The 19,536-nt window shown below is 37.7% G+C and overlaps 1 protein-coding gene across 1 annotated transcript; it reads right to left on the bottom strand.

The window, feature by feature from the left end:
* Window positions 1-7,386: 7,386 nt before the first annotated feature.
* Window positions 7,387-8,334, bottom strand: LOC122748389 (olfactory receptor 14C36-like). The gene has a single exon (XM_043994032.1). It carries the CDS (start codon window positions 8,329-8,331, stop codon window positions 7,387-7,389), a length of 945 nt encoding a protein of 314 aa, XP_043849967.1. The 5' UTR covers window positions 8,332-8,334.
* Between the last annotated feature and the right edge of the window lie 11,202 nt (window positions 8,335-19,536).

Here is a 19,536-nt window from a genome sequence, read left to right on the forward strand (position 1 = left end):
CATTTGGAAAAACAAAAAGTCAAGAACATCAAGGGAACTAATGAAAGAAAAACAATAGTAACTGTGAAAAACAGAAAAAGAAAAACATGTATAAAAACATTTATAGTAACTCTGTGGTGGCTAAGAATTGGAAATTGAAGGAATGCCCATCAACTGGGTAATGACTAAATAAGCTGTGGTATATGATTGTAATGGAATTTTATTGTGCTATAAGAAATGACAAGCATGATGATGTCAGAAAAACCTGGAAATACTCATATGAACTGATGTATAGTGAAGTGAGCAAAACCAGGAGAACACTGTTCACAGTGACAGCAGTATTGTTCTATTAGCAATTTTGAATGACTTAACTACTCTCAACAATACAGTAACACAAGAAAATCCCAAAGGACTAATCATAAGCATACTATCCACCTGCAGAGAAAGAACTAATATTGATTGAACTGCTATTTTGCATTTTCCTTTTTTTTGAACTTCAGTCTATTTATATAAAATGACAAATATGATAATGTTTTACATAATTGAACATGTATAACCTATATCTGATCACTTAGCACCTCAGAGAGGGGGAAGGGTGGGTTTGGAGGAAATGAGAAATGGATAGAATTTGGAACTTAAAACTTTAAATTAAATAAATATTTTTTTAAAAAGAAAAAAAAAGAAATTTAGAATTATACTCAAAGTCTAAGGGGCTAAGCATACCCTTTGATGCAGTAATACCACTACTAGGTCTGTATCCCAAATAGATCATAAAAAGAGAAAATGACCCATATGTACAAAAAGTATTTATAGGAGCTCTCTTTGTGGTGGCAGAGAATAGGAAATTGAGGGAATGCCCATCAATTGTTAAATGGCAGAACAAGTTATGGTATGTGAATGAAATGTAATACTATTGTGCTATAAGAAAGGATGAACAAGGCAGATTTCAGAAAATCCTGGAAAGACTTAAGTACACTGATGCTGAACAGAACCAGAAGAAAATTGTACACAGTAAGAGCAACATTGTGTGATGATCAAGTGTGACAGAATTATCCCTTCTCAGTAATCCAATGATAAAGGACAATTCCAAAGGACTAATGATGGAAAATGCTCTCCACATCAAGGAAAAATATCTGTGAAATCTGAATGCAGATTAAACTGTACTATTTCTTTTTTTTCTCTTTTGATGCCTGTCCCTTTTTTTCTGATTCTCCTTCTACGAAATGACTAATGCAGAAATATTTTTAATGTGATTGTACACATGTAATTTATATCAAATTGCTTTCTGTCTTGTGAAGGGCTGATGGAAAGGAGGGAGGGAGAAAAATTTAGAACTCAAAATTTTATAAAAACAAAAGTTGAAAACTATCTTTACACGAACCTGGAAAAAAATGAAATACTTTTAAGATTGAAAAACAGTATAGTTGCTAGAGAAGGAAATGGTTAGGATTAGTGTTGGGAATTTGCTTATACTGTAATTCTTTTGCCCAGTGAAATAACAGCTCCATTCCAATGCCTATACTTCTCACAAACAACTCTTCCAATTTTTAGATTATGATACCTAATATGATGTGTTTCATACTATTTTTGACATAGCTATTGATTAGCAACATGATATACATCTCATGGTCTCTGATTTCAAATAACTAGTTAATCATGAAACATATCAGGAATATGATGGTCTAAGTTCTCATTTGTTCTTCATCATGGGGTGATGTCTTGACTTGCATGTGTATCAAATTTAAGTGAGGCAGTCTTGCACAAGGTCATCAGCCTCAGTCTCTCTTTCAGAGTCATAGAAATCCAGTGGCAAGACAAAAGTCAAGATGCCTGGAGATGGTCCAGCATGAAGGGGATGAGCTTTCCACCTTCTTTGGTGTCTGACCAAGAGCTAAGTGTTTCACAGTGCTGGCTACAGCTGGCTTCATGTCCATTAAAACAAATGGTTATTATTCACCAATCCTGCTGAGGGAAGTCTTCACATCCTTAGGGTAGACATTCTTCTAACTCAGCAACAGGTTTAGGGCCTTTGGTTATCCTTAACCTAGTTTGGCCCATATGCTGAGTTGGTTTTACCAGGGTGTGGCTGCTATGCAGGATCCAGGTTTTTTGAGTCAAAGGTCAAATTGGCCAAATGGAAAAGGTGGTACAGAAGTTCTTTGAAGAAAATAATTGCTTAGAAATTAGGATTGAAAGTTTAACAACTTTAGGAAAGTTGCAGAATATAAAATAAATATAAATGTAAATTATCAACATTTCTATACATGACCAACAAAGGTCAGCAGCAAGAGATAGAAAGAGAAATTCCATTTAATGTAAATGTAGCAAACAGCTTAAAAGTGCTAGAGGCAGGGCAGAGCTAAGATGGTGGATGAAAGGCAGTGACTTCCTGGAGCTCTCCCCAAGAACACTCCAAATACCTTCAAATTGTGCCATAGGAGAATTCCTGGAGCAGCAGAACCCACAGGGGGATGGGGTGGGATCATTTACCAGCCAGGGAAATCTTGGAGGGTTGGCAGGAAGGGTCTATTGTGCCAGGATGAGAGTGGAACACAGCCTTGTACATACCATGATGGTGCAGATTCAGCCCCAGACAGGCTACCCCAGAGGAGCCTCAGAAATTGGCTACGGTGGCCAAATTCCAGAACTCCCAGGTCAAGGAGAAAATATTGCAAGTAGACAGAAAGAAACAATTGAAGTATTGTGGAGTCACAGTCAAGATAACACAAGATCTAGCAGCTTCTACATTAAAGGATCAGAGGGCTTGGGATATGATATTCTGGAGGGCAATGGAACTGGGATTACAACCAAGAATCACCTACCCAGCAAAACTGTGTATAATCTTTTTTTTCCCCCTTGGTTAGGCAATTGGGGTTAAGTGACTTGTCCAGGGTCACACAGCTAGTAAGTGACAAGTGTCTGAGGCCGAATTGGAACTCAGGTCCTCCTGAATCCAGGGCTGGTGCTTTATCCACTGTTCCACCTAGCTGCCCCAAAACTGTGTATAATCTTTCGGGGGGAAATGGGAATTCAATGAAAGAGAGGACTTTCAGGCATTCATGACAAAAAGACCTGAACTGAATAGAAAATTTGACTTTCAAATACAAGACTCTAGAGAAACATAAAAAGGTAAACAGGAAAAAGAAATCAAAAGAGATATGAAAAGGTAAAATTGTTTACATTCCTATGTGAGAAGATGATACTTGTAACTCAAAAGAACTTTCTCATTATTAGGGCAGCTGAATGGAGTATGTTTAGAAAGAGAGCACAGGCATGAGTTTAATATGAAGGGATGATGTCTTTAAAAAATAAAATTAAGGGGTGAAAGGAATGCAGTGGGAGAAAGGGAAAGGGACAGGTGGAATGGGGTAGAGTATCTCATATAAAAGAATCAACAAAAAGCTTATGGAGTGGAGAGGAAAATGGGGAAGGTGCAGGGGAGTGAGTGAGCCTTACTCTCATCAATATTGGCTCAAAGAGGGAATAACATACACACTCAATTGGATACAGTATTCTATCTTGCCCTTCAGGAAATTAGGAGGGGAAGGGGATAATGGAGGGGTTGAAAGAAAGCAGGGCAGATTGGGGCAGGACGCAGTCAGAAGCAAAACATTTTTGAGGAGAGATAGGGTGAAAGAAGATAGAAATAGAGTAAATATCATGGAGAGGAAATAGGGTGGAGGGAAACACAGCAATAGTAAATGAAAAAAATTTGAAGCAGAGGCAAGAGCAATGTAAGATGAGGAGGAGGAGGAGGATGATAAACAACATATGGTACTTTGCTGGGCTATTGTGAAAAATTATTTGTCAGGTATAAGGTACTATATAAATGTTAGCTATTACTGTTGTTGCAATAATCAACATCATAGGTTTATTGTAAGGAAATCTCTCTTTAAGGTACTACATAAATGTAGTTTGCTATAAAAAAAATGATAAGCATTTTGTTATCAGAAAAACCTGGAAAGACTTACAAGAGCTGATGAAAAGTGAAATGTATTGTAAGCAAAATAACAGCAATATTGTAAGATGATCTGTTGCAAATGACTTAGTTATTTTCATCAATGCAATGGTCCAAGACAACTATGAAGGACTCGTGAAAAATGCAATCCATCTACAGAGAAATAACTGATGGTATCTGAATGCAGATTGAAGCATAATTTTTTTATTAGTTCTTTTTTCTAAATTTTGTTGTCTGTTTTCTTTCACAATGTGACTAAAATGGAAATGTTTTGCATGACTACATGTATGACATATTGAATTGCTTAAGTTCTTAATAGGGTGGAGAGAGAGAGGAAAAGAATTTGGAACTCAAAGTTTTAAAATAAACATTAAAATTTGTTTTTACATGTAATTTAGGAAAAATAAAATTCTAAATAAAATATTTTTTAAAATCAAGTAAGTGTAGACAATATAAAATACTTGGGAGTCTACCAGCTAAATCAAACATAGGAACCCTGTAAACACAATTGAAAAACAATTTTCACGCAAATAAAATCAGATCTAAATAACTGGAAAAATGTCTATTGCTCATGGATAGATAGGCTGAGCTAATATAATAAAAATTACAATTCTACCTACATTAATTTACTTACTCAGTGCCTTATCAATCAGACTACCTAAAATTATTTTATAGAGCTAGAAAAAATAAAAACAAAATTCATCTGGAAGAACTAAAAGTACCAGTTTCTGGGATAGGAACTCAGTATTTGACAAAAAAAACTGCTGGGAAAACTGGAAGAAAATGTGGCAGAAAGTAGGCATAAACCAATATCTTACACTGTATCACAAAATTATTTTTAAAAATGCTAGATGAATTAGACATACATGGTGATACCATAGTTAAATTAGGAGAGGAAGGAATAGTTTACCTCTCACATCTATGGAGAGGAGAAGAATTTATGACCAAACAAAAGCTAGAGAATATTATGAAATATAAAATGGATGATTTTGATTACATTAAATTAAAAAGTTTCTGTACAAACAGAAGCAATGTAGCCAAAATTAGAAGGGAAACAGAAAGCCAGGAAACATTTTTTTTTTTACAGCCAGTTTTTCTGATAAAGGCCTGATGTCTAAAATATGGAGGGAACTAAATCAAATTTATAAGAATGCAAATCATTCCCCAGCTGAGAAATGATCAAAGGATAAGAACAGGCAGTTTTCTGATAAAGAAATCAAAGCTATCTATTGCCATATGAAAAAAAAATGTTCCAAATCACTATTGATTAGATAAATGTAAATTAAAACTACTCTGAAGGTACCACCTTGCACCTATCAGATTGACTAATATGACAAAAAAGGAAAATAATAAATTTTGTGGAAAAATTGGAACACTAATGCACTGTTGGTGGAATTGTGAACTGATTCAACCATTCTGGAGAGCAACTTGGAACTATGTCCAAAAGGCTATGGGGCTGTGCATACCCTTTGACTCAGTAATACCCCTACTAGGTCTATATCCCAAAGGGATCATAGAAAAGGAAAAAGACCTACATGAACAAAAATATTTCTAGCAGTTCTCTTTGTGGCAGCAAAGAATTGGAAATTGAGGGAATGCCCATCAATTGGGGAATGTTTAAGCAAGTTGTGGTATATGAAAGTAATGGAATATTATTATGCTGTAAGAAACAATGAAAAGGCAGATTTCAGAAAAACCTGGAAATACTTTAGTGGACTGATGCTGAGTGAGGTGAGCAGAACCAGGAGAACATTTTATAGACTAACAACAACATTGAGTGATGATCAACTGTGATGGACTTGGCTCTTCTCAGTAGTGCAATGATCCACAACAATTCCAAAGGACTCATAATAGAAAATGTTCTCCACATCCAGAAAAAAAGAACTGTGGATTCTGAAAACAGATTGAAGCATACTGTTTCTGCTTTTTTACTGTTTCTTTTTCTTTTTTGAGGTTTTTCCCTTGTGTTCTGACTCATCTTTCACAATATGACTAATACAGAAATTTGTTTAATGTGATTGTACATATATAACCTATATCAGATTCCTTTCTGTCTTGGTGGGGGTGGAGAAAAGAAGGGAGGGAGAAAAATTTGAAACTAAAAATCTTATAAAAAAAACAATTACCTCTTTCCTTTTGTCTATTTTTATTATCAGGGTTTTGTTTAGTGTTTAGTTTATTGTAAGTTCTTAGGAAATAAATTTTGCTCATTCATTCACATATTCCTTCTTACATCTTATTCCTTTTTGATTTTATTGATATATTTCCTTCTCTATTTGCTTCTTTTATTCCAAATCAGTCATTTATTTTTTCAAAGAACTTGCTAACATTTATACTAAATTCACTATTTTTGCCCTGTTATTGTTGATCTTATTTGTTTTTAATTTTAAAAAAATATTTTATTGTTCTTCTGAACATTTTGATCTTTTTCCACTTCTTGTTTCACATATATTCCTGAATGTTAGGTTGGAATCCCATTAATATAGACAATACTTTTTGAATTTATTCACAGACAAAATAGGGGGTTATTAGAGCTTTTTCTACAGAGAAATATGATTTGGCATGATCTTTTCACATAGTAGTTTGACAACTTTGTGAAGACTGGAGGATTGATTCTAAAGGAAGGAATCCATGAGTCTTGAAAGTCAATTAACAGAACAATCCAGTATAGAATAATCCAAATGGAATAATAGAAGTTATATATTTAGGGCAGCTAGGTGGCACAGTGAATAGAGCACCAGCCCTGGATTCAGGAGGACCTGAGTTTAAATTCAGCCTCAGACACTTAACACTTACTAGCTGTGTGACCCTGGGCAAGTCACTTAACCCCAATTGCCTCACCAAAAAAAAAAAAGGCTCATAAGAAATTATATATTTTATTAGAATACACATGGAGTAATCAAAAAGTCTTCAATATAGTATGAACTATGTAAGTGGCCATATGAATAGAGAGAATATCTTTAAAAGAACATTTCCATATATAAGAAAATCATTGAGGATGTATAAACTGTGCATCTCTAGCCCTTTTAGCTCTCTTTAAAAATATTCATTCCAGGAGGTTATTTGAAAAAAGACATGGACTGACCATTAGGTGTACATGCAGAACCTTTAGGTTCAGATGAACTCAGTGTTCCTCTAAGAGACCAGAACTGTCTGTGTAAATTAAAGTTGGAAAAATAACTTTATCAATCCTATGTAGTACCTAAGATCTAAGGGAATTATATACTTTTGAATTGTTGAATATGTCTCAAAATAATAATGTTGCTGTTAGTATTGAAAATATCAAAGTCAGTTCTAGGGGCTTTTTACTAATTTAGACCGATGATTCATCTGTACCCATCAAAAAAAAAATGGAAAAAAATAAGCTCACAAAATCATAAAAACTAACTAGGTTAATGGGATTTTTATTTATGGATGAAGTAAGTTGAACAACATGGGAAAGAACTAATTTATCCTTTACTCTTTAACAAAAGCTTTCTCCTCATTAATATTCTTATAGCATCCTTTATCTGTTTATTACGTAGACTATATATAATGGGATTCAGAAAGGGAGGTATTACAGAATAGAATACTGAAAAGATGATATCATTAATGGACCCAGAATGTGAAGGTGGTTGTAGGTACACATAAGAGACTGAAAGAAGGAACAAAGTAACCACAGTGATGTGGGGGACACAAGTAGAAAAGGCTTTTCTTTGGTCTTCTTTCACAGGAAATTTGAGCACAGTGGACAATATCCTAATGTAAGATGCAGTGATGAAGACAAAGCAGCCAACCCCAATCACCAGGACAGAGGTGAGCAAGGACAACATATTGCTGTATGTCTCTGAACAAGAAATCTTGACGAGAGAGGGGATATCACAGAAGAACTGGTGAATCACATTGGATTGGCAGAAAGACAGTTGAAATGTATAACCAGTATGGAAACCTGCATACAGAAGGCCAGTGAACAAGCAGGTTAGGGTCATCTGCATACAGACCTGGGGACTCATAATCACTGGATAGTGCAGTGGGTGACATATGGCAACATAGCGATCACGGGCCATGACAGTGAGCAAAGTAAATTCAAAATATGCAAGGAAAACCACCAGAAATATCTGAGCTGCACATCCAGTAACTGAGATAGCTCTGTTGTTCACCAGGGAGTTAACTGATGCCTGGGGCAAGGTTGTTGATATGAAGCAGGCATCCACAATGGACAGATTCCTAAGGAAAAAGTACATGGGGGTGTGGAGTCTCCTGTCAAAGGTGGTGATGATGACAATGAGGAGATTCCCCATCAAGCCTGCTGAGTAAATGAGAAAGAAAAGAAAAGAATACAAGATCTGCAGCTCTCGGATGTCAGAAAATCCCATGAGGAGAAATTCAGTCACAGCAGTGGACAAATTAGACATTTTCAGATTCTTTCATCCAATAAATGACCTAGAAAAATGATGAGAAATCAATAACTTCATCCATCAATCAGCAAGTATTAAACACATAATAACTGTAAAGCTTAGAAGACCTTATTCTGTTTTTATCAGTACTGCATGAGGTTTTGACAGGAAAACTGGCTACTGTTTTGTACTGCCCTATGTCCCTGGGCAATTCAGATTACCTCTCAAGGAAACTCTCAAGATTTTCATGGAGATAAAAACCTGCATTTAGGAATTCCATTTGTTGAAGAAAGGGATGCTTAAGCAAGCAAGTTAATGTTATCAATGACTCCACATTGACTTCCATTTTTCTATAATGTATTGCTTATCTCTTAGTGAATATATCATTACAGACAATCTGACCTAGGTCAAAAGCCACCAATGAAAACTATAATGCTTTCTTTTTTTAAGGTTCTCTGAGGTGTGGTTTTAGCTTCTAATTGTTTTCTTTTCCCATAGTCATCTCATCTCTATTAATAGCCATAAACAACTTTGAAGAAAAAGTCAGAAAATTTTTAAAAAGTCATAGTTTCTGACATACCTGTTGCTTTTGCTAGCAGTAGAGCCAGGGACTAAAATCTTTCCTCCTACCACTGTCTCTGACACACTCTCTCACTGAATGAAAGAAGAAATTGCAAGTTAATAGTGGAATTGTATAGAACAGTATTATGCCCCAATCCAAGGACAGGAGGATGCTGAAGTCTGTTGACTTGGCCTAATATCCTCTCTGAATAATCTCACTTCATCTAATTTTCACCTTAGCTGACCATTGGTTCTCCTGATCTTACCACTTCAATTTTCTTACATTCAGAGGCATCAGGTGAGCAAAATGAGGGTCCAATAACCCCCAGTTCTACCCCTTTCCCATATGGAATGGCATCCAAAGAAACACTTTTTCTTGAAACTCCATTCTCTTTTTACTAATGCCCACTACTTTCCTAAAGAAGACTTTCAAGGTTAAAGATCCAGGACTTTGGTTCAATAGGTAGGAAGACACTTCTGGGCTTAAATTCTCCATGATAACTTTTTTTTGAGGGGTTATGGGGGTCAAGTGACTTGCCCAGGGTCACACAGCTAGTACGTGTCAAATATCTGAGGCTGGATTTGAACTCAGGTATTCCTGAATCCAGGGCCGGTGCTTTATCCACTGCACCACCTAGCTGCCCCCCATGATAGCTTTTGAAAGGAGGAGCAATCAGGTCCTAACATAGGACTTACATTTTGGTTATGTTGAATGCATACATGCATACATACATATGTACATACATATATACACACATATATAATAATAAATACATATTAATTTTTTAGTTCTGAATTCTTTCCCAATTTATCTTTCTCCCCCACCCACTGAGAAGGTGACAAAAACAAAATCTGTTAAACATATGTATAGTTACTTAAAATGAATGACCACTTTATCTATTTCAGAAGGAAAGAAACAAATGAAGGAAGGAAGGAAGTGTGGTAAAAAGTTTTAACAGTCGGTTAGATAATGGAGAGACGCCAGTTTTGGGGTTTTTTTAGGACCACCCTTTTGGGGAGGAGACCAACAGCATTGCCTGCTGAGCACTCGACTTCTGACTTCTGGGGTGCGAGCTTAAAAGGCAAGGAGAGAATGGAAGTGGGAGCTTTTTCCTCTTCCGCTGGCTGCACCGCACAGACAGACGCGGACTGGAGTTTGACTCGGCCCGGCTCTCGGTTAACAGCACGCGCTTGACTCGGTCTCTCTCCCCAAAAGTGGCCTTGGGTTTTGGTGAGTTTTATACAGAATATAGACTAAGCCTAGACTTAAGACGATTTGTATTGTATTTCTACTTTCCTATCCTTCTAATCAACATCACCTTGTGACTACCATACAATAAAGGCTCTATCTAGAAAACCAGAAGCTTCTTCCATTTACTAGTCTGGGAGATAAATTAAGGGAAAGGTTAAGTAGGGGAGATTTATAATCTAATATCCAATTTTAATCTCACAGTTTGGCGACCCCTGAAGGGATCTTAAAGGACCCTCCCACCCTCCCTAGTTTGGCCATGAGCCACCTAATTTAGTGGACTTTCTCTTAAATACCCCCACTGACTTTGCCTCATTTGCCTAATCTCCCTTGCTTTAAGCCTCTAAAAGTCTTGCTTTAAACAGAAAAGCCAGTCCAGTTTAAAGGGCAAGATGCTCAAATATTCTACTATCCCTTTGATTTTTCTCATCGGAATGTATTGGGACAGCACAACGTCCCGACTTAGAGGAATAGTTTACTCAATGGTCCTTTATAACATTATTGGTTTTTTCCTCATTCAGGCAGCAAAAAGTTTTTTGTATAATAGTATAAGTGTGAATCTTTGGGAAAATACGTTTAATATAAGTAGAAATTTTATGCCTGCAATTGAAATACCTTTTAATAACACATCCATAGTTCATACGACTAAGGATTTTATTTTTGCTATTATCATTGTTATAATATGGGGGAAATTGTCACATATGGAGAGAGTCCTCAAGATGGCTCTTTCTACTAGAGATGATCCAAGTTTAGAATCAGATCAGCAGAAACTGCTCCCCCTGCAGGAAACTATAGAACATACCAAAAAAGGAGCACCAATTCAAGACAGAAAATATAGCCCCTTTAAACCAAGTGACTTGAGCGCATGGAAATCAATCATCCCTAGTTTTGAGAAAAATCCAAACACTGTAATTTCACAGTTAAGGACTATATTTAATATATATCAACCCACTTGGGCTGATGTTACTTGCCTTATGGAAACTTTACTGTCCCCAACTGAGATTACAGATATTATCTCAGCAGGAAATGCCCTTGTTGCGAAGGGTAAGGCCGATATGGAATGACCTCTAAAGGATCCAGAGTGGAATTATAATAATGATAGGGATTTCCAAAGATTAAAAGATGCTAGAGAAACACTTCTTAAGGGAATGGAATCTTTCTCTAGAAAACCGGAAAACTGGCAGAAATTTTTAAGCCTACCTCAGGAGGCTAATGAAAGACCAAACAGATTTTATGATAGACTTTGTGAGGCCGCTAGACAGTACACCAGATTGGATCCAGTAGATTTAAGAGATTCCTATATCGTTCTAAACACATTTGTTTATAATTCACTGCCAGAAATACGCAGATACTTTCCGAAACAATGTCCAGACTGGAGAAATCTCACAGTAGATAGGATTAAGGAATTTGCAAATTATGTCTTTGACTCACGTGAGGAAGGTCCAGATCACCCTAAACAGAGCATTCTGGCACCGGCGATTCCTAGTCAGGCATATGAACACCGGAACAAGGACACTAAGGTGTGTTGTTACTGTCGTAAGGAGGGGCATGAATTGAGAGAATGTAGGACTTGGAGAAGAAATTCTAATTCTAATTACAGGCAAAATCAAAATAGAAATAGATCTTTTCGGAGGAATACAGAAAGGCAGTAACAGAATAATGGTAATCAAGGTCCCACTCAGAGGAGGACACAGGAATGACGGTGTCTTGGGGAGGAATGGAACATAGATAATGAAAGCCATATATTCCCAGATCCGGATTTTTTGAATGCACTTGTGCCAGTCCATTCACCTCCCCACAGTAATGAACCACATGTCACCCTAAAAGTGGGGGAGACTTATTACGATTGTCTGCTAGACACAGGAGCCTCTAAATCAGTATTAGTAAGCAAACCAGATGCTGGGTGTAGACCTGTAGGATTTTTGAATGTAGTGGGAGTCTCAGGAAAGAGCCAGAGAGTGGCATAATCGAATCCTAGCATGGTATCTATGGGGCCCTTAACAGTAGAACATTCATTTTTACTCATGCCTGATGCCCCTGTAAATTTATTAGGTCATGATCTCCTTTGCAAGCTTAGAGCAACCATATCTTGTGCTCCAGATGGGGCTGTCTCCCTACAATTGCCAGAGGATACTGTTCATTTATTACCAATTTTACTTACAGAAGCTCAAGGAACAGTAGGGGAAGTATCCAAAATTCCCTCTGACATTCCTGAGTCTTTATGGGTCTCATCCCCTAATGAGGTGGGGCTCCTTAAGTCTGCCATGCCTGTTACCTTTAAAGTTAAGGGGGGACCACCCCCCTCCATTCCACAGTATCCACTGTCTAGGGAAGCAATAGAAGGGATCACACCTATAATTGAGGCTTTGAAAAGCCAGGGTATTATTATTCCATGTCATCACTCTCCATGCAATACTCCCATTTTGCCAGTTAAAAAGTCCAAGCCTGGGCCAGATGGTAAACCTGTTTATCGTTTTGTGCAAGATCTTAGAGCGATTAATAATGTTATTAATTAATTAATTAATATGTTATTCCTAGACATTCTATAGTTGCAAACCTGGCTACGATAATTTCATCAATTCCCTATGAATCTACATGTTTCACAGTGGTAGACCTCTGCTCTGCCTTTTTCTCCATACCAGTACATGAGGACTTCCAATATTTATTTGCTTTTACCTGGAAAAATAGACAGTGGACCTGGACTAGACTCCCACAGGGATTTGTAGACAGTCCCACATTATTTTCCCAAATTTTACAGCAGGATCTGGCCTCTATTACCTTTAAAGGCTCCACACTAGTACAATATGTTGATGACTTACTTTTGGCCTCTCCTAATGCTGAAATTTGTCAGGAAGATAGCCGTCACTTACTGCTGGAGCTGCACAAGAGAGGACACAAGGTTTCCAAGTCAAAGGTACAATGGTGTTTGCCCCAGGTAGAATATTTAGGATTTATTTTGGCTGCTGGAACTTGCTCTGTCTCTTCTAAGCGAGTCCAGGCCATTCAACAACTCTCTGCCCCCACTACTAAGAGGCAGTTGAGAGCCATTCTGGCAGCAGCCAGGTACTGTAGACAATGGATACCCTCTTTTGGTGAAATTACTAAACCTCTCATAGCTCTTACAAAAAGTTCTGTCCCAGACATTTTACAGTTGGATCCCCAGCATCTCTCAGCCATAAAAGAATTAAAACAGGCCTTGTTATCAGCACCTGCCCTAGGACTACCAGATTATAGTAAGCCTTTCACTCTCTTTGTGCATGAACAAAGGGGGGTGGTTTCTGGAGTTTTGACTCAATCACTGGGGCCTAACCAACGCCCTATAGCCTACTATTCAACTCAGCTGGACCCTGTAGAGGCTGGAGCACCACCTTGCCTTAGGGCAGTGGCAGCCACAGCCTTTTTGGTAGAAAAAGCCTCTGATTTGGTCCTAGGTAACCCTCTAACGGTGCAATGCCCTCACAAAGTAGGGGCTCTCTTACTACGTCACAGGACACAAGCCTTTTCAGATCAAAGACTGGCTAAGTATGAAATAACCCTGTTAGGTAATGAGAATATCACTTTAAAACGCTGCACAGTTCTTAATCTAGCAACACTACTCCCTAACTTACCATTCTCAGGGGAACCGTTGCATGACTGTGCTTCTTTAGTTGATATGGCTGAAAAACCCCGTGATGATCTTTTTGATACACCTTTAGAAAATCCTGATCTTGTCCTCTATACAGATGGTTCCTCATTTATGAGAGAGGGAACCCGTTTTACTGGAGCTGCTGTAGTTTCTGATTATGACACCCTCTGGGCAGCTTCTCTGCCTTGCCATTTTAGTGCACAGGCTGCTGAGCTTGTGGCTCTTACACAGGCCTGTAATATAGCTAAAGATAAGAGTGCCACCATTTTTACTGACTCGAAATATGGCTTTGGCATATGCCACTTTATTGGTATGATTTGGCGTCAATGAGGCTTCCTAGCATCCTCGGGCAAGGCTATTGCCAATGGGGACCTTATCAAGGACCTCTTAGATGCCCTGAAACTGCCTTCTTCCCTAGCCATTGTACATTGCCCTGCCCACACAGGGAATAGTGATCCTGTTTCAAAGGGAAATACACGAGCCGATTCTGCAGCTAAGCTTGCTGCATTAGAAGCTCCTGAACATGTATTTAACCTTTCACCTTCGGAGGATATTCCTTCCAACCTAACCTATGACGATTCTGAAGTAAAAAAGTGGAAAAAGAAATTTAAGGCGAAACAGATCAATGGCATCTGGGTGTCTCCAGAAGGTAAGCCACTTCTTCCCCGGAAATTCTACCACCAGGTATGCCTCTCTGTTCACAGAAAAGGCCATTTTGGTACACAAGGCATTGTAGACTCTATTAAGAGAACCTGGATAGCACCAGGTGTGACTAACACAGCATCTCAAATCTGCTCGGGCTGTTCCACATGTCAGTCTTATAATCAGTATGCTTTTAAAGCCAAAGCTTGTGGAGGGCGTCCTCTAGCATATACACCTTTTGAGCACTTACAAATTGATTATATTACTATGCCAAAAGCAGGACATTATAAATTTTGCCTTGTTATAGTTGATCAGCTCACTCAGTGGGTGGAGGCCTTTCCCAGCCCCCGAGCCACAGTTGCCTTTGTTGCCAAAATTCTTCTTAAAGAGATAGTACCTCATTTTGGCCCACCAGCCCGCATCGATTCTGACAAAGGCACACATTTCACTGATTCGATTTTATCCCAAATCTACTCTTTCTTGGGAGTGACTCCAAAATTCCACACGCCCTACCATCCACAAAGTTCAGGCCAAGTTGAACGTATGAATAAAGAGCTTAAGAGCATGATTGGCAAATTATGTACTGAAACCCATTTGAAATGGACTGATGTTCTACCTTTGGCATTATTCTATCTATGCAGTAGACCAAGAGGAGAATTTCATATATCTCCTTATGAAATGCTTTTTGGTCACCCTCCTATCCAAGCAAAAACTTTTCCCCCAGTTTATACATCACTGGTGGGAGGTGATACTTCTGTTGCCTCCTATATATAGGAATTACAAACCAGGCTATGTGAACTCCATGAGGCAGGAGCTGTAGTCCAGGCAGGACCATTAGACTTTTCATTGTATAACTTCAACTCAGGAGATAAAATATATGTAAAGAATTTTCAGAGAACCAGTGGAACCCAACCTGCCTGGGAAGGACCTTTTCAGGTATTATTGACAACTCCTACTGCCATTAAAATTGGTGAAAAAGACTCATGGATTCATTGCTCTCATGTAAAGCCTGCACCATTCATAGGTAAAGAGATTTCAGATAAACCTGAAGTAGACGCTAAAGAGCTAAAAACCCTAATGAAAGCAACTGTTAAAGAGCAAAGAGAGTTCAGAGGAAACAGGCAGTTCCCATTTGATAATCCCACTGATCAGTTAAATGCTTTGGGACTCAGTCTTCGTAAATTATCAGGAGACAGAAATTGCCTTTTTAGGGCCTTAACAGACCAGCTAGAAGGTCACTGTAGAAGTCATCTCAGACACAGACAAGAAGCTGCTTCTTATATGATTAACCATAGACAAGAGTTTGAGTCTTTTAGGGTAAATGACTCCCCTTTTGAAGAATATGTTGATGAATTAAAGAAATTTGGAAAGTGGGGAGGAAATGATACAATTGTAGCATTTGCTAAGCAGCATCAGCTGAATGTGGTGGTTCATCAATTAAATCAGCCTTTCTTGAAAATCAGTGGCACAGACAAAACTGATGCTAGAGAACTCCACATTTTCTACCATAAAGAACATTATGATAGCATTAGAAAGATCAATGACAATTCAGAAACCCCTGCCACTTTGGCATGCAGAGAACTGGGGAACCACTTAAAACAATGTGGCATACCCCAAACTCTAGCAGCTTAAATACCTTAAAATTTAACAAGCATTTCCTTCTACAGGCAAAGCACTGAAGCACATGGCCTAGGTTTCTGGCCCACCTCAATTTCCCCCACCCTTTACCTACCCTATACCTATTTTTTTTTAATCCTTTTTGTTTTTGTTTTGTTTTGACTTTTGAAAGGCACTGAAAAGACCTGGAATTCACCCCACCTTTAAGTTCTTTAAGAGCACAAAAGGGTGCTTAGCGAATCTTTTGCCTTTTATTTTTGGTTTTTGGTTTTGCTTTGTTTTTTGTTTTTTTTTTTTACTTTTGTTTCTTTTGCTTTTCTTTAAAAACCCGATTTTGTAAACTAAGTGACTTTTCAAAGGCATTTTAAGTATATGCTGTGGGTGAGGCCATCGGGCCTCAGAAGCTACCAGAATTCTTTTTTTAACTCTTTCTTTTTGAGAGAGGGTTATTGAACCCTATTGCTTGATACCTCACTGAAAACATTGAATATTGAATCTTGCTAATTGAAGTCTTATTTCTTTTTGATGAATTAATCACCACTTTAAGTATCTGCTACTGTTATACTAGAGAATTCATGTATAAGATGATGTGGTCTACTTGCTAAAAGAAGATTATGTAATAATGTCTAAAAGAAGATTATGTAACAATGTCTAATATAATCAGCTATTTACATTCGTTTATTATTTATATGTCATTATACTCTGGGTATGGTTTGGAATTATTGTATATATCACTAATATGTTCTCAGTTATGCAGCATAGCACGCATTTTTACCATCATACTGTCTTTGGTGAAATTAATGAGATTTCTGAAGTATGGAAACTTATCATTTCAGAGACTAACTTGCTGTGAACTCTGATGCAGGCCCTGGAGAGAATATATGTGCAACAAAAGGAGAGACAGGTATACGTAAGTCCATGGTTTGCTTATGATGGTGACTATGTAGAGCACAATTACTAGGCACAGTCCAGTATTCATCCTCTCTCCCTCCTAATTTAACCTAATTTAACCTAATTTAACTGAACTTATTTATCTTTTTATCTCACTCAGTTGAACTCACCTGTGGCCTAGCACAATCACTGGCTGTCTCAGAACCATGAGATATGGTATGATAACCTTTCCATAACATTTTCAGGTGTCATGAACACATACTAAATTTGTCTTTGATCCAGACACATGGTGGTAAAAAGTGTTACAGATTGCATAACTACCTCAACCCTCTATTAGAAGTCTAAGGATATAAAGGAGGGAATGTAATGGAATTTATTAATTTGATCATTGACAATGCTATGCTAAGGTTTAGTAAAAATACAGCAATTCAAACAGTTAAAGAAGAGAATCCAGCTTTCCAGACCAGAGTCCAGAATCCAGTTTTTCCAGACCAGAATCCAGAGCAGAGTCCAGAATCCAGTTTTCCAGACCAGAATACAGTTTCCTCCTGATGACATCTTGCCACTTCCAGAAGACAAGAGAACTCAGAGACTTTATATGTTTTGTTAGTTTTTTACTGTCTCCTTTCTGTTATAATATACACTATCTGTAACATGTACTCTCTGCAGAGGCTCTCCCTTTGCAAGACTAATGTCAAAGCGTCAGTTCATGAGGACAAAAAAAAAAAAATTGCCCCTCTGGACAAAACTTTCCTCTCTTCCTTTTCTACATTGTTGTTCACATATTATTAGTTAGCAATAGTTATTATATTCTTTTTACTGTTCCGTCAAGGAAATATTTTGTTTCTTGAGGAACAAAAGGGGGGAATGTGGTAAAAAGTTTTAACAGTCAGTTAGATAATGGAGAGACGCCAGTTTTGGGGTTTTTTTAGGACCACCCTTTTGGGGAGGAGACCAACAGTATTGCCTGCTGAGCACTCGACTTCTGACTTCTGGGGTGCGAGCTTAAAAGGCAAGGAGAGAACGGAAGTGGGAGCTTTTTCCTGCTCCGCTGGTCTCCTGGCTGCACTGCACAGACAGACGCGGACTGGAATTTGACTCGGCCCGGCTCTCGGTTAACAGCACGCGCTTGACTCGGTCTCTCTCCCCAAAAGTGGCCTTGGGTTTTGGTGAGTTTTATACAGAATATAGACTAAGCCTAGACTTAAGATGATTTGTATTGTATTTCTACTTTCCTATCCTTCTAATCAATATCACCTTGTGACTACCATACAATAAAGGCTCTATCTAGAAAACCAGAAGCTTCTTCCATTTACTAGTCTGGGAGATAAATTAAGGGAAAGGTTAAGTAGGGGAGATTTATGATCTAATATCCAATTTTAATCTCACAGAAGGAAGGAAGGATGGATGCATCAATCTGCACCCTGAGCCCATCACCTCTCTATCTAAAGGCAGATAACATGTTTCATTATATATTATTCTCCTGTTTCTTCTTACTTCATTTTGTATCAGTTTACATAGGTCTTCAACTTCCCAGGTTTTTCTTAAATTATCCCTTTCCATACTTAAAGTAACCTGGTATTCTATCACATTTGCAGACCACAATTGGTTTTTCCGTCCCCAATTGAAGCTCATCCCCTAAGTTAAAAATTCTTTGTCATCACAAAAAAGAGTTGCTATGTATATATTTATACATACATGTCATTTACCTTTTTCTTTAATATCTTTGGAATAAATGATATCTCTGAATCAAAGGAAATTATTCACAATTAAGCTGGCAGTTAGGCATTGTTCCAAATTGCTTTCTGTAATGGTTGGACAATTATAAAGCACCACCAATAGTGCTCCTTATGTTTTCCCACAGAGAGACTACATTTTAAAAATCTTTTTACAAGTGACTGCTCTTGTGGTTGATATTTAGCAAAATATTAATTAATCAAGAAGAAAGGTCCCAATTAAACATTAAATGATGCATTGGGGGCCTAAGCTACAAGTTTTTCAGGGTAATAGCATCATCACTTCAATATAGAGACAAAAGTTCTTGCAAGGCTAACACAAAACTATTTTTCAAATACCTTTCATATGTGAGAACCAAAAGTTGAATCTCTTAAACCCTTGGTCCCTGGATTGGGCAAAGGAGGTATTCATCACTATATCTGAGTCTATCATTGGTGATATTGTACTAAGAAGCTATCAGAAAAACTATGGGGACTCCTGATTCCTATAAGTCTATGTTTCCAAGAATCAACCCTAAAGGCTGAGTTTTATTTAAAAATTTAATATGTACTAACCCATTTCTTCTCGTTCCAGGCAGCGATGTGTTAAGATCTGTGGCTAGGCAGCATCAGGGAGTGGTCCAATATCAGCAGCATGGCTCCCAGGTAAAGAAATGAGAAAGAGGAGGAAATTTTAGAAATTGAAAGAGTAAAAAATATGAAATTCAAAAATATTTAAAGTAGGTTAGAGAGATGAAAGCTCTCTTGGTTTGAAGGTATAAGACATCACTTTCAGGTGGCAAAGGGATTAATTTTTTTGCTTTCTCTAACTTCTGGTTTGGCATTACTAGTTTTGTATTCAGCTCTTTCTAAAGGTCTCACGTGTCTCTGCCAACATTTCCTTGCATCTGAAGTAGAAAACT

The sequence above is a fragment of the Dromiciops gliroides genome, chromosome 3, assembly GCF_019393635.1.
Source record: "Dromiciops gliroides isolate mDroGli1 chromosome 3, mDroGli1.pri, whole genome shotgun sequence".
Lineage (NCBI taxonomy): Eukaryota > Metazoa > Chordata > Mammalia > Microbiotheria > Microbiotheriidae > Dromiciops > Dromiciops gliroides.

Excerpts from the sequence above, each read along its gene's own strand:
- LOC122748389 (XM_043994032.1), bottom strand. The coding sequence starts at position 8,331 with ATGTCTAATTTGTCCACTGCTGTGACTGAATTTCTCCTCATGGGATTT.